This window comes from Antechinus flavipes, chromosome 4, assembly GCF_016432865.1.
Source record: "Antechinus flavipes isolate AdamAnt ecotype Samford, QLD, Australia chromosome 4, AdamAnt_v2, whole genome shotgun sequence".
NCBI classification, from domain to species: Eukaryota; Metazoa; Chordata; class Mammalia; order Dasyuromorphia; family Dasyuridae; genus Antechinus; species Antechinus flavipes.
In genome coordinates, this window is record NC_067401.1 from 112,657,858 (window position 1) to 112,673,012 (window position 15,155).

Genomic DNA, 15,155 nt, shown 5'->3' on the forward strand with positions numbered 1-15,155 from the left:
GGAGGAGGGGTGTGCGTGCGCGCGCGCGTGTCGGTGATCTGGGGTGCCACAGCGGGCAGAGAGGTTGTCCAGCCAAACTCTCCGTCTTCCCTAACGGGACTGGGAAGGACCTGGAGCCCTTTTGCACTCGGAGCCCTCCCTCCTTCAGTGACAAAAGAGCCAATCCTGGATCTTTTAACTCCTTCCTCTCCGGGATCTGGCTGCGTCTGTCTTCCCCTCCTTCTTCTTCGTTGTCCCTCTGACCACTCCTCCCTCTGTCTCCTCTTCCTCTCCCGGGGATCTGGCACGAACGTGAAAGCTTTTCTAGAGGACGGGAAGTTTGTTGATGGGGGGTTTTGTGTGCTTGTGCGTGTGTGCTTCAACAGCTGTGTCCCCTTCCTTCCTCCCTCCCTCCCTTCCTCTTATCCTTCCCCTTCCACCTTGTAACATCTGGTGAGGGAAACATTTACTTCCTTGAGAATCTACAAGGATAAAATTGGAGGCGGGGATGGCTAGATTTATGGGACTGCTGAGTTGGAGCATGGGAAGGGGGAAAAAGAGGGTCTTTCTAAGGTCTCTCGGATTCCTGGGTTGGAGGAGAGAGGTGGAGATAGAGTACCCAAGATTGATAGCACCGATCCCCCAGTGTGGGAGCTTAAGTGAAGACTGTGCCCCACATGAGGATCTTTGGAGATTCGCTCCCTTATCCGACTGGTTCAGCAAAGCTTCTGGATCCCACCCCCACTCCTGGAAGATATGGGTTCCAGGGCGAGGGAGGGCCAGTCTGGGTTTAGGAGAAGTTGAAGCCTTCTGTGGAAGAGCTAGAAGTAGCCAGGATTGGGTGTGGGGTGGGTGGTTTGGTTTAGGGACAGACGGGAGGGAGGGACGGAGGGCCCTCGACGATTGGGTGCGGGCGGGACAACTATGGACTCATTCTGCCACCCAGTGGTACTACTGAATACTCATCACCGAGGTACTCGGCTGCCGTCTGGCAAGTCCTCATCAACAAAAATTTCCCAAAGTGTCTCAGGCCAAAGTGTATATTTTAATCTCCTTCTTCATCTCCCCTCCCCCCCAGCCCCTTTATTTGTATTATTTTTAAATTAAAAGAAAAGCATTTTTACTTGAAGTTTTGAGTCCCAAATTCTATCCCTTCCTCCCCTTTCTCCTCCCTTAGATCGTAAGCAATCAGATATAGGTTATACATGTACAATTATGTAAAACATTTCCTTATTAGTTGTTTTGTACAAGACGACTTGAATAAAAGAGAAAAAAATGAAAGAAAAATAGAGTGTATTCAATCAATGTCAGTTCTTTCTCTGGGGCGGATAGTTTCATCCCGAGTCCTTTGGGATTGCCTTGAATCATTGCATTGCTGAGAATAGCTAAGTCATTCACAGTTCTTCATCGAAAAATATTGATGCTCAAAAGATCATTGTACACAACAACAAGATTATGCGATGATTAATTCTGGTGGACGTGGCTCTTTTAGCGATGTGGTGATTCAGGCCAGTTCCAATAGTCTTGTGTTGGAGAGAGCCATCTGCACCCAGAGAGAGGACTGTGGGAACTGAATATGGAATCACAACAGTATTTTCACCTTTTTTGGTTGTTGTTTGCTTGCTTTTTGTTTTCTTTCTCGTTTGCTTTTTTAAATTTGATTTGTCTTGTGCAGTATTATACATGTGGAAATATATACGGAAGAATTGCATGTTGAACATTTTGGACTATTTGCAGTCTAGGGGAGAGGGTGGGGGAAGGGAGAAAAATGTAGAATACAAGGTTTTGTAAAGGTGGATATTGATGACTATTTTTGCATATATTTTGAAAATAAAAAACTATTATTTAAAAACATTAATATAACCAATTTTAAAAAGGAAAAAAAATCAGTATTACTGTGTACAATGTTCTCTTGGTTGCATCAAATCATGTAAGTCTAGGTTTTTCTGAAATCATCCTGCTTGTTATTTCTCATAGCACAATAATATTCCATTGTAATCATATACCATAGTTTATTTAGTCATTCCCCAATTGATGGGCATCCTTTTGATTTCCAATTCTTATCCACTTCAAAAAGAACTGCTATAAATATTTTTGTACAAATTTTCCTCTTTTTTGGGGATGTTTTTAGCAATGATATTGCTGCATTAAAGGGTATAGACACAGTTTTATAATCCTTTGGGTAATGTTCCAAATAGCTCTCCAGAATGGTTGGATCAGTTCATAACTCCACCAATAGTACATTAGTGCTTCAGTTTTCCTATATCCCCTCCAACATCCAAATTTTCCTTTTTTGTCATATTAGCCACTCTAATGGGTATGAGGTGCTGGTGCAGAGTTGTTTTAATTTATATTTCTCATAGGACTAGGTTACTTTGATTTCTTTGAAAGCTTCCTGTTCATATCTTTCGACCAATTTTCCGTTGATTCCTTTCTTAACACTAATAAGAGTAAAATAATAATAATAGTGTTTCTATAACCTTTTAAGGGTTTGCACTTCATAAGTGTTAGTTCATATTATCTCATTTGATCCTCATTCTGAAAGGTAAATGCTTTCATTATTTTATAGATGAGAAAACTGAGACAGCTGGAAGTTAAAACTAAATTAATTAGTAATTGCCCGAGGCTAGTAATGACACTCCCCCTCTCCTTTCCCTCTCTCTTTCTCCTCCTCCTCCATCTCTTTCTTTTGCCCCCCTACTCCTCCCCAGCTTGCCGGATACTTCCACCTAAATGTCCCATAGATATTTCAAAGTTGACCTGTTCAAATTAGAATTCATTTTTCCCCCTAAATCCTCTTTTTCTTATACCTTCCCTATTTCTGTGAAGTTCATTAATCAGGTTTACAATCTTGACTTTCCCTTGCGTAATCAATTTTGTAGATTTCACTAGCACTTCTTTTGTCTCTCCCCTTCCCTCCCGTTAATACCCTAATTTCCTCTCATATCAACGATTTCAAAACTTCCTAATTGGTTTCTCTGCATCCAGGCTCTCCTCTTGATAATCTCTTCCCCACACAACAGCCAAATGATTAATATTAAAGCACACATTTGATTAAATCACTTCCATGCTCAAGGAACTTCAGTGGCTCCCCATGGTCAAAAATACCAACGCTCCTGTTTGGCATTTGAAGCTTTTCTGCAAGCTGACTCTAACTTGACTTGTCAGGCTCTGTCACGCTGTCCTCTCAAAGAGCATTATTTATTTGCTGTATAAATTCTCATGCTTTCCCCGCGCCTTTCAGGCTCGGTTTAAGAGCCGCTTTCTACAAGAAATCATTCCTGAATCCCCCAGTTATTATCCCCTCCAACAGCATGACTTTATATTTGTCGGTAAATATGTTTTTTACTTATTTGAGTATATGCTTTCCTTCGATAGAATGTAGGTTCTTGAGGTCAGGGTCGGCTTCGTTTTTATTATCGTATCACATCTTCAACTGGCCCTAGTGCTTAGTAAACAGTAGGTGCTTAATAAATACTACTTTAAATGAATTCTTTGCTCAGTCTCTTTGCCACCTTAGTTTATTCCTCTGGCTTCGGTTTGCTTTGTAGTCTTCCATTTCCTCATACCTGTCTTGGGAGACCTCTCTTTTTTCATTAAATTCTATACTTTCCGAGGCTCGGTCTTTTCCCCTTTCGGCCTCATTTTCTTCCTCTCTTGCTTAAAAACCTCATTTTTTACTGTGACATATTTAACATGTATAGAACTGCTTGCCATCTGGGGAAGGGGATGGAGGGAGGGAGGGAAAAAGTCGGAACAGAAGTGAGTGCAAGGAATAATGTAAAAAATTACCCAGGTATGGGTTCTGTCAATAAAAAGTTATAATTATTTTAAAAAAATAGAGAATAAAATAAAAACCTCATGTTTATGTGGCTTAATTCAGACAAATAACACATGTGTTGCTATTTATGTCCTACATTATCCCTTTTCTTCTGCAAAATCATGTTATTACAAAAGAAGGGGAGAAGAAAAAACTAGAAAAACTTCTCTAGCAGAGGATGGTTTCGATCCATCGACCTCTGGGTTATGGGCCCAGCACGCTTCCGCTGCGCCACTCTGCTAGTTAACAGAATGGCCGGCTAAATCCTATATAGAGTGTAGAAACGTTGCTTGTGCGTATGCTAGCATTATGCGATTCTTTCATACAGCGCCTCCTGTCGAATGTTCTACAGATTGTTCCAGTCTCCCTTTCCCGTCAAGCTAACTCTCATTGGTTGTTTCCCAGTATAGCAGGCTCTCCTAATGGCTAATATTCTACTTACTCGATGAGACCAATGGGCATAGATTATGGGATGACGCCGGAGCCAATAGCGACTGGTCTTATTGGAACGTGCCGGCAAGCGGCCTCTCCGGTTGTTGGCTTCTCAGAAGAAGGGGCGGTTGGCGGGGCCTCCATTGTTCAAGACTGTAGGAGCCATGAGGTGAGAAGCCGGGGGGTTCTAGGGGAGACCTGATGCGGGGGCTGAGAAGCGAGGCTGAAGGCAGTGAAACCAGAGCACCAGGAAGCTGGAGGGACCAAGTGCCCCGGAGTTGGCCGGATCCCAAGATCTCTGAGGCCGGGTTGGGGGAGGGATGGATTTATGGCAGAACCCTGGATTTTATTGGGGGAGGGGGGATCCAAGGGATCTCTTCCCTCTTAAGGCTGAGGGAATCGAGTCCTCATCTCTGGGCACTGGGAAAGAGAGCGCCTGGAGCCCTTGCCTCCGGTGTCACCTCCTGCAAGGAAGCCTTTCCCTAATAGTTCCCATTCATCCTGACTTTCTCTTCCAGTTATCTTGTGAGGCAGTAATGAAAATGAAAATCTCATTCAAACTAAATATAAAATAGTTGGGAATAAATCTATCAAATCTAAAAAATGCTTATATACAGATTCAATTGCAGAGTGTTAATAGAGATAAAGAATAACTTCCATAACCGGAGGAACGTTCGTTTTTGTGGCTGGGCCCTGCCAATAGAACAATACTACCAGAGTTGATTTACAGGCTTAATAACTATATATAACTGTCTATGCCCTCCTTCCCCGGCAAAACGAATGTAAGCTCCTTGAGGAATGGAGCTGCTTCTGTCCTCAGTGTCCACACCTCCTTGCCCTATGAGTTCTTTGCCATGGTCGGGAACGCTCAGTAAGACATTAGCCCTACTAATTGCAGGTTGCCACCGATTAGTGGCACTGAAGAAGCTGATTGCCTTATCCAGCATTATATGGCCAGTATGTATTCAGAAATAAGCATGTTGTAAAAGCAAAATATAACAATAAAAAAGATTTTTAAAAATGCTTGTTGAGTTGAGTGTTTGAGAGTCTGGGTAAGCAGGTTTCTCATTGAATTAAATTGGATTATAACATGGAGAAAAGAAACGGGTGGGAGAAAATTTAAGTTAATCTATGGTGAGCATGTTACTGGTTTCTTCACTCTGCCTAACAACTTGCTTGTCTTATTTATAGGGGTGATAGAGGCCGAGGTCGTGGAGGGCGATTTGGCTCCAGGGGAGGACCAGGAGGAGGGTTAGTACCATTTTTGCGTACCAGATGAATGTGCCTTGCACTACCTGATCCAAGGCCTCTTATAATAGAGGCATTGGAATGGGTAAATAATATTGCTTGCTTTTTTTATGAAATCATAATCTGTCTGTGAGCTCTCCTTTTGCAGTCTGTGATATCTCCCATTTATCCCCTTTTCTGTATTCAATTATATTGTCCCACAAAGTTCAGGTCCTAATCACATCTTCCCCAAATTATTGTAATCTCCTCATAATTGAGTTCTCTGCTTCTAGTCTCTCATCTGCACCTTTGAAACTGATATTCCAAATAAGGACTCCTATTAAAAAATCTTTAATATCTCCATGTGCAAACTCTGCTTTGATATTTAAAGCCCTTCACAATCTGGCTCCCTCTAACCTTTCCAGTTTTATTTCATATTCTTTTTTACTCTCTCCTTTTTCTAGTCAAATTGGCCTTGTAAGCTATTCAGTGTGAACAGCATTTCATTTCCTGACTATGTGCCTTTGCATAGATGGTTCTCTGGGTCTGGGATGTTCTCTTTTTCTCTACTTTTTAGAGTCCTTAACTTTTTTCAGAGCTAACTTCAAGGACTACTCATATAAATCTTTCCTGATCCCCATCTCTCTTTTTCTCTAGTTGCTAATATCTTCTCTCTTGCTAATGATTTTTGATTTTGCTTGTGCACATGTCAACATTCTCTTCCCTACCACCTCACTTCCCTAGTGAGACTATATGATATTTAAAGGCAGGGATGATTTAAGAGGTGGCTAGTATAGTATCTCACATACATGGTTAATATTTCTTGAATTGGTCCTGTAATGAGTTGATTTTTGTTTCATTTCCACTATACTGAGAGATATACCTCAGATGACCTTTTTGCCAGTTCAGGGCAGATTTCTAGTGACTATAAAGATGTTAGCTCATTTACTACATGTGGATGATAATATATATCCTGGAAACTACAAGCTCATGTGGGTGAGTGGGTGTGAAGATAGTGTAAATTTTTAATATGGCTTATTAAGTCTTCACACAATATTACCAATGCTCTGAGCATTTAATGTTTTAATCTTATAAGAATAAGATTCTATAAATGACATACAGAAATTAGGAATCTTAAGTTCTATATTCTTAACACTTGAGTTTTTTGTTTTTTTAAATATGTAGAACGTGGTTCAAGTTGGATATATTAGGTCATAAAGGGATAGCCTTATCTTTTACTGGATAACAAAAATGAGTTTTTTTTATATTTAAATAACTCCTTTTTCTGGTGCTTTCTTTATTTTATATATACTTTCTTTTTGCAGATGTGTTAGAAAGTCCAATATTTCTAGTTATGGGAAATGACTTTTTTTTTTTTTTTTTTTAAGGTTCAGGCCATTTGTGCCACACATCCCATTTGATTTCTATGTGGTGAGTTTGGTACTTTGAGTTAACTTGGGTCTCTGATGTTTAATCACAAGTTCATTTGGGCAGAAAGATAGTTTGGGAGAAGAGTTTGAGGTCCACTTATATTTTCTTTTACACAGAAAAAGACTGTGTAGCTATTGGCCAAAATTCATGATCACTTTTGTTTTTGCCTTTGTGGACACTTTGAGTTTTCTTTTCCTTGATTATCTATCAATGAGATGTGAGGATATTTTGGAAGGTAGAGATTGTTGACTGTATATAAATTATTACTATAGCATTTTACTGCTTTTGTTTCTTTTGAGTGTCTGGTAAAATATAGTTAACTCTTTTCCAGCATTTATTGTTATGTGTAATTTGTTGTAACAATTGTTGTGATTCCTCTAATTTCATTTCAACTTCTTTCTGGTTCAGTGTGAAATGGCCTTCCCCAGAGTCAAACCTGCACCTGATGAAACCACCTTCAGTGAGGCTTTGCTGAAGAGGAATCAGGACCTTGCTCCCAACTCTGCTGAACAGGTTTGTTCTATAGAGCTTTTCAGTGCTTTCCCTTACAGTTTATTACAAATAGCTGAAGTTGGTGTTGGGAATAGTTGCAGACTTACCCTTGGTTGTTCCTCAGCTCTCTCATTTTGAGTGGAAGAAGATATTGAGAAGAAAGAAGTGAATTTGATTTTCCTAAAGTTGGAATTAGGTCCAACTATATTTCTTCCCTACTCAGTAACTCTCTATTGCCTGTAGAATCAAATATATATATATATATATATGTGTGTGTCAGTTCTTTTTAGCTTTTAAAATAATACATTACTCTCCTTGCACTCTGTAGTCTAGCCAAACTGAAATTGCTATATCTTCAATAACAATTGAGTCTTGATCAGAACCTAGAGTAAGAAGTGTTTTTCAAGTTCTGATGCCTGGGGTTGTACAACTCAAAATGTCTAATTCATCTGTTCAGGTGCTGTTGACACACTTTTGGTGATTTTTTTTTTTTTAACTTTGAATTTTTATATTTTATGTTGTTTATCAGGCATCCATTCTTTCTCTGGTAACAAAAATCAACAATGTCATTGACAACCTGATTGTGGCTCCTGGAACCTTTGAAGTGGTAAGTTTTTGTTGATTGAGTCCCACAAGGAAGATAGCCTTAAATCCTTGACAATTTTCTTTGTTTGCCCTTACATCTAGCTTTTATATAGTATGTTACATATGTGACCTCATTTGATCACAACAGTAATAAGTGACATTATTCCTACTTTGCAAATATGGAAACTGAGGCTAAGATACCTTAAAGTGATTTGCCGAAGCTCACACAGCTAATGAGCATCTGAAGTGGAATTTAAATTCAGATTTCCTGATTTCAAATCCAACACTAGTCACTTATATCACCTAGCTGTCTCTAAGAAAAATACAGTGGAATCTACTATTCTTTGTATCGATTAATAGGATGAATAATACTGTTACAGGTTATCTGTAATATATAGGGTTTAAATATAATTTTTATTTATAACATGAATACTTTTTTTTGTTTTGAGACATTACATGACCCATTATTAGCAAGATTAAGATATACTATGTATAACATACTATGTTAAAAAAAAAAAAAAGTTAAATTAGACCTTTTTCTTTTATTTGTACTTTTATGTTTTAATAGTTTTTTTTCTTTTTTGATATTAACCCCTCTCCTCTTTCCAACAGCAAATTGAAGAGGTCCGGCAAGTAGGATCTTACAAGAAAGGGACAATGACCACAGGGCATAATGTGGCTGATCTGGTAGTGATCCTGAAGATCCTTCCAACATGTGAGTGACAGGCTTCTTAGTCCTGGGAACTAGCTAGGACTGGGTTTGAGGCTTTGGAAGTTCAAGGTCCAAATTGCCAGAAGAGATACTTTGATGAAGAAAAGGGATCTGGAGAGGTTGGAGGGGGAAAAGGAGGTTGTGATTATTTAATTTGAAGGAAGATTAGAGTATCATATCAGGAATGTTGTAACTGATGTTAACTGAAAAAAAAGTAGAAAACTTGGAAATGGGAATAGAATTTGGGAAACAGCTGAGTATTGTTGGAAGTGCTGGAGGCTGGAATGTTTTGAGCTGTGAATTTATTTTCTTGTCAGCACTAAAGATAATCCTTGCTTATGCTTTGTTTTCTAGGCATGATGTATAAGTAAAGTGCTAAGCGATCTGTAGAAATAACAGGTACTGGTATTAGAAGATTATTTATTTTCTCCTTTTCCTTTTGTATAGTGGAAGCTGTTGCAGCCTTGGGGAACAAAGTGGTGGAAAGTCTTAGAGCACAGGATCCTGCAGAAGGTTTGGCCTTATTACAGAATATATATTTAATTCCCATTGGTACTAAGCCTTATATGGAATGCATGTACAAATCATTCAGATTAGTCAAACAAAACCATCAGAACTGTGAAAATTGGTTCCTTGGTTCAACCAACTTCAAGCTGTTTGTTCTCAGTTTTCATTCTGAACTCTCCTGCAGAAAAAGATGACTTTTTCCCACTTCCATCCTCCTCTCCTCCCAAACCTTGCCCATCTGATAGACTTTCATTTGTTTTGTTTCTTCAGTTTTGACTATGCTGACCAATGAAACCGGCTTTGAGATCAGCTCCGCTGACGCCACTGTGAAGATCCTTATTACAACAGTGCCACCTAATCTTCGAAAGCTGGACCCAGAACTACATTGTAAGTCAAGCTCCTCCTTGGCTAGGGAGTTTTGTTTGTGACCTAGAAGCATTGGGTACAGCTGAGCTCGCTGTTTGCTATTCAGCAGGCTTGATATTATGTTCTCTCTAGTTGTGTTTGACTTACCCTGTGACTGAAGAGGTCATTGGATTTCTTATGTGCCTTCTTACATGACCTTTGTAAATCTTGGGCAGGTATACCTGCCCACTGGGAAAATTTTATAAGTGAGAATTTATATGAGAGTGGTTCAAAGACTGAATAGGAAAAGTAATAAAAGAATCTTTGGGAAAGTTTATAATTTAAAAAGTATGGAGTAGCTGTTCTGTTCCCTAGATTGAGAAATCAAGGAAGGAACAGGTTTGAAATGCCCTTCCTTTCCTCAGTGGCTTAAGTTTTGTGACAATGGAATTAGTTTGCTTATAGGACAGTTTGTTTATTTAAGATATCAGCCTGATCCTTCTTTTTCTTTCCCAGTGGACATCAAGGTTCTGCAGAGTGCCTTGGCGGCCATTCGGCATGCTCGCTGGTTTGAAGAGAATGCTTCTCAGTCTACGTAAGTTACCTACTCAATGAGGTTACCTCAATCCTTTTATCATTTTTTGTATCAGTAATGATACAGAGGATGTGAGGGATAGTAGATATCCCTGAAATCAACTCTGGGCATTTGTCATTTTTACTTTTTGCAACATAAGGAAAATGAGACTTCTGATAGTTAACTCTCTTGAGTATTGTCTAGCATTTAAAAGGTTTGGGTCCAATATATTAGCCCTTCTGATGTAGGGTTCCTTTTCCCCTTAGCGTGAAAGTTCTCATCCGTTTACTAAAGGATTTGAGGATTCGATTCCCAGGCTTTGAACCTCTCACACCTTGGATCCTTGACCTTTTGGTAGGTAAAGGAAGGGGCAGTTACATTTTTTATTTATACATACTGGTTAAGAGTGTTGGGATTAGTATTGTGAAGATCAGTTTGTCTGCTAGCGTATATTCTAGGTTCTTTGTCATGTCATTTTACTTAATCAGTTTCCTCATTTGCAAAATGGTGATAATAATGTACATACCTTATGGAGTTGTCATTAAGATCAAATGTGATCATGTATGTATGAATGTAAAGCATTTTTGCATTGCCTTAAGGATTATACAAATGGTAGATATTTATCATGTGCAAGACAGTACCTCCCCTCATAGAACTTAGCTGTAATAGGAAAATGACACCAGCTCAGAGAACTATAACATATTGTGTGATGTACATTTTAGAGGGTACTCTCTGATCTGGGGAATGGGTGGAAGAAGGGAGAGAATTTGGAACTAAAAATTTAAATATTGCAAAAAGAAATGTATTCCTGGCACAGAGAACTACAGCCTAAAGCAAAATGAAAGAATGAATATAGTGTTTTCAGGAGTGTTCATTGGTTGGCTAGTCTAGAAAGTATGGAAATAACATGAGAGAAGATTACAAATGTGGGGTGTTGTCAGATGGTGGAGCTTTGAATGACCAGGCCAAGGAGTTTGAACTTGACTCAAAAGGGAATAGGGAACAACAAAGGTGACAGCTGAAGTTCTGTGTATTTATTAAAAGTAGCAACTTTGAAAGCCATCCAAATCTCAGGAAATTAGTAAAGACTTAAAAGTCAGACTGTGGACAAATAACATTATGATCCCTTGTTGATAGTATTGTGGACAGAATAGACTTAAGGAGTTCTTGTTTTCGAGGTATAGCTATCTAGAAACAATATTTGAGAAAGATTCTGCTCATCATTTGTCTCATCTAACTATACTATAAAGAGTAGGCAAGTTTGAATGGAAATTTGTAAGTTTGGTCTCTTAAGTTCTTCCTATCAAATATTTTCTCTTTTCCAGGGCCACTATGCTGTAATGAACAATCCTACCAGACAGCCCTTAGCTCTCAATGTGGCTTACAGGTACAGAGAATGCTCCCAGGAACTATGCTGATTTCCTTAGAATGAGTGATGACCTATCTTTTCTGACCCTTACTACTTGCCCTTATATCTTAGGCGATGCCTTCAGATTCTGGCTGCTGGATTATTTCTTCCTGGTTCAGTAGGGATTACTGACCCCTGTGAAAGTGGTAACTTCCGAGTACACACAGTCATGACCCTGGAACAACAGGTAATAAAAAATAGAAAATTTGTGTAACCTTGGCCCTTGGCCCCTGACTAAATTTTGGGGGATTAAAGGGCCAGTGGAATCACTGAAACAGACTTCAGCTGTGGCTTCAAGCTTTTTACTCCACCCCTTTATTTTTGTTCCATTCAGGATATGGTATGCTATACGGCTCAGACCTTGGTTCGGATCTTGTCGCACGGAGGATATAGGAAGATCCTTGGCCAGGAGGGTGATGCCAGTTGTGAGTGTATATTAGAGCTAAGTACTTCTTACTAAGTTTGGATGGCAAATAGGCTTTTGAGGAGACATGCAGATATAATTGCCAGTGTCTTACAAAAGGGCATAACATTCTCTCTCTTAGAACAAAACAGATTTCCCTCACTCAGCTTCCTGAGGTGGTCCTAATTCGACCTCTTTTCTTTTTAGATCTTGCCTCAGAAATGTCTACCTGGGATGGGGTGATAGTGACACCTTCTGAAAAGGCATACGAGAAGCCTCCAGAAAAGAAGGAAGGGGAAGAAGAGGAGGAGAATGCAGAGGAGCCACCTCAAGGAGAGGAAGAAGAGAGCATGGAAACCCAAGAGTGATTTCTTCTGGTTTTGTCTCTGCTGCCAAAGGCAAGGCAACAGGCATCCCCTGTGGAGCCTGGTAGTGGCCTGTGTAAGGGTGAGGGGATCGTGGGAAGAAAAAATAAGGCTGCAAATCCTCTGGAAGCTGTGGAGAAAGAAGCATTGTCTTGTAGGTGATTTGATGCTCCCTTGATTCAGCGACAGGAGTCTCACATTTGTGGCCTCTGCCACAAAGGGAAGGTATCAGCCTTCCTGAATTTTGTTCTTTTATAGATTAACACACACCCCTAATCCCTCCACAAAACCACCAACTCTGGAAATCCCACAAAGACCGAAATCTTACAGAATTTTTTTTTTGAAATTATTGTGAACTGTTAGTGTCTGAAAGTTGTTTGTTTTTTATTTAGAAACTATTAAAAAGTGTTTCCTTCTAAGATTCTTTTCCTTCCTGCAGCTAACAATGTTGGAACTTCCCTCTTTGCTTGTTTTTGATATTTACTTTACAGGCTTCTTGCCAAATTATGGCTTGGAGAAAGAGATTCTAATCCATTGTAACACTCCCCTCTTCTCTTTTCCTTAGTCCCTTCCAGGCAAGCGTACAGTAATGATTGGAAATTTGACTGATTCCAGAGGGAGAGGCACAGAAAATATCTTCAAAAACTTAAATTTATCCTGGAGTAAACCTAAATACAGTATTACAGCATTAATACTCTGATATTTATTGAATTATACAATTATAGAAATGCTACTGTGGCAGCTTAAAGCTAGTGCAATCCATAGAAAGATGGGCAAGGCTTCCTCACCAAGATCCTTCCCCCTCAAACCTCAGTGCAAGCAAAAGAGTAGATGTCTCTGTGAAAGAAGCTATTCAGGGACCAGCAACTTAGCACCTAGGAGGAACAGTGCCACCCAGGGTCATTCATTGATTCAGGGTGCTGAAGTATGCAGCTTTTCCATTTATAAATTTGCATTCTTTATAAATAGCTCTTTAGAAACAAGAATACTTATCAACTGATTCGTATGGAACCTTTTCAACCAGAATTTAGTCAAGGGGTTATTTCTGGGGTTCCAATCTAAACAGTTAACCTAGCTCCCAGTGCTCCAAGTCAGTACAGATTCAGTGTCTTCTAGAATCATAGTTGAAGTCTAAAGTTTGAAGCAGGACAATTAGAGAGCAGGGATGGCTTCTGGTTCAACTTCTGAGAAGCATTATTTGCTTGGGGAACCAGAAGGGTAGCCCCCAGACTCTAGCATGGCCCGCCGTCTAATGTTCTCCTTGGCAACACTGTGATTCAACCGTCTCAACCGCTCCTGAAAGAAGGAAAAAACTTGAGTTCTGGCAGCAGGATTAAAATCTTCCTAAAAGATATTTGTTTCACCTAATTCACAAGATCAAGCTAAGTTTGGCACTGGGCATCTTACATATTTTTTGGGGGTGATCTCAAAGTCAAAAAGATGTTCTCCACAAAGGTTCAAATCCTACTTAACATAAGCTAGATGACAAGAGAAAACTAAGTAACCCCATATAATTTAGATTATAAGTTACAAGTGAAATGCTGATCTATATTTGTGGAGGATTCCCTTTCTTCCCCCCCCCCCCCCCCCCCACACACGCACTGTTCTACTGAACCAGGTCTATTTCATTGTCTTGAAATCAGATCCTGATTTGAATTCTAACAAGGAACACAGTTTTCCCATCTGTAAGTTTTAAAATCTTGATGCTTTTAATAGTTTGGAAAACTGCCACCTCTTCAATAACTTGGAGGTGACAGACAACTGAGTATGTTGCAAAACCATAATGGAAAACCAAAAAGTGAGTGTCCTGGGATTCCCTTACCTGAGCATTCTGTAGGATGTTATTCACCAAAACCACCCGTCTCCTGGCATTAAGGAGCTTCTTCACGTAGGGATCCAGATCCAAAGCCACCTTCTGATCTTCATTGATTCTGCAGAGTTCTAAAGGGCAAAGAGGGAAGGGGGCACAGCCGGTAGGAGGCTCCGCTGAGGCAGACTGGTAACCTTCTGCTAGCTCTGGGGGGGTGAGTCAAGGGGTAGTGCCGGTCTTGAGGGCCAGGAAAGGGGCACAGGACATCCTAGCCTCCAACAGAGTTATGCACCCAAATACAGTGACTAGGGATAAACAGACTCGGAGGCATCCGCTTACCTGTGGCCAAATTGTCGATCTGTTCCCGCAGCTCCACCTGACTCTCCCTGCAACGGGGGACAAGGCCCAGCTCCGCTCAGCCTCCGCCAGCTCGCCTATCGCCCTAGGGCCTGGCCTGGGCAGACCGTGGCAGAGCAGCAGCCGGCCTCGCCCCGGCTCCGACTCCAGCCCCACCCCACGCTCACGCGGCATTGCCCCCGAGGTTTCGAGGCCCAGGACCGGTCTCCCTCCCTCGCTTTTTCCATCCAGCCCCGGGGGTCCAGCGCGCCAGACAGACCCGCCCCCTTCCCACCTCCCTGGAGAAGCCCAACCCGCCCCGCTCGCACCGAACCGCGTGCACGTGGGAGTCAAGCTGCTGCACGGCGGGCCGCAGGAACTCCAGTAGCCCTTCCGCGAACAGGTCCCGGCCCGAGGGCCCGGCCACAGGCGTGCCAGCTCCCGACACTGCGGCGGAGCTAACCCCGGCCATCTCCTGCACTCAGCGAGACCGGAACCCTCGCGAGGGCCGCCGGGAGCCAACGAGATCCTTAAAAAGACGTCTCCCGCGAGGGGGCGCCTTGAAGTCGCCGTCTTCGCCATGAACGCTGGGACTTCTAGGAAATGTAGTTTATGAGATTTAAAAGGGATGGGAAGAGACTAGATAAGATGCAGTGTAGATCCAGTTTTCACCAAGGCACTCGGAGGCTGTAATTCATTTACTTTGTTGGGGTTTTAAATTCGTTTTTA

At 41.0% G+C, this 15,155-nt stretch overlaps 2 protein-coding genes and 1 non-coding gene across 4 annotated transcripts; 1 reads left to right on the forward strand and 2 right to left on the reverse strand.

Annotated features, from left to right (window-relative positions):
• Positions 1-3,968: 3,968 nt before the first annotated feature.
• TRNAM-CAU (transfer RNA methionine (anticodon CAU)) lies at positions 3,969-4,040 on the reverse strand. The gene has a single exon. It is a non-coding gene; the product is annotated as a tRNA-Met (tRNA).
• Positions 4,041-4,296: 256 nt separating this feature from the next.
• On the forward strand, positions 4,297-12,972 carry ILF2 (interleukin enhancer binding factor 2). Of its 2 annotated transcripts, XM_051994017.1 has the most exons (15): positions 4,297-4,400; positions 5,423-5,482; positions 6,847-6,889; positions 7,298-7,402; positions 7,911-7,988; positions 8,579-8,681; positions 9,126-9,191; positions 9,456-9,572; positions 10,047-10,125; positions 10,371-10,458; positions 11,430-11,491; positions 11,585-11,699; positions 11,847-11,937; positions 12,123-12,313; positions 12,846-12,972. In XM_051994017.1, the coding sequence occupies exons 1-14, from the start codon at positions 4,396-4,398 to the stop codon at positions 12,281-12,283; spliced, it is 1,173 nt and encodes a 390-aa protein (XP_051849977.1). In that variant the 5' UTR covers positions 4,297-4,395; the 3' UTR covers positions 12,284-12,313; positions 12,846-12,972. The 2 variants fall into 2 exon arrangements, with proteins under 2 accessions (XP_051849977.1, XP_051849976.1); XM_051994016.1 differs by lacking the exon at positions 12,846-12,972 and having other exon boundaries at positions 12,123-12,699.
• Positions 12,961-14,950, reverse strand: SNAPIN (SNAP associated protein). The gene is made up of 4 exons (XM_051994018.1): positions 14,756-14,950; positions 14,430-14,476; positions 14,103-14,221; positions 12,961-13,576 (listed from the first exon to the last, which is right to left on the reverse strand). Exons 1-4 carry the CDS (start codon positions 14,896-14,898, stop codon positions 13,475-13,477), a joined length of 411 nt encoding a protein of 136 aa, XP_051849978.1. The 5' UTR covers positions 14,899-14,950; the 3' UTR covers positions 12,961-13,474.
• Positions 14,951-15,155: the final 205 nt, after the last annotated feature.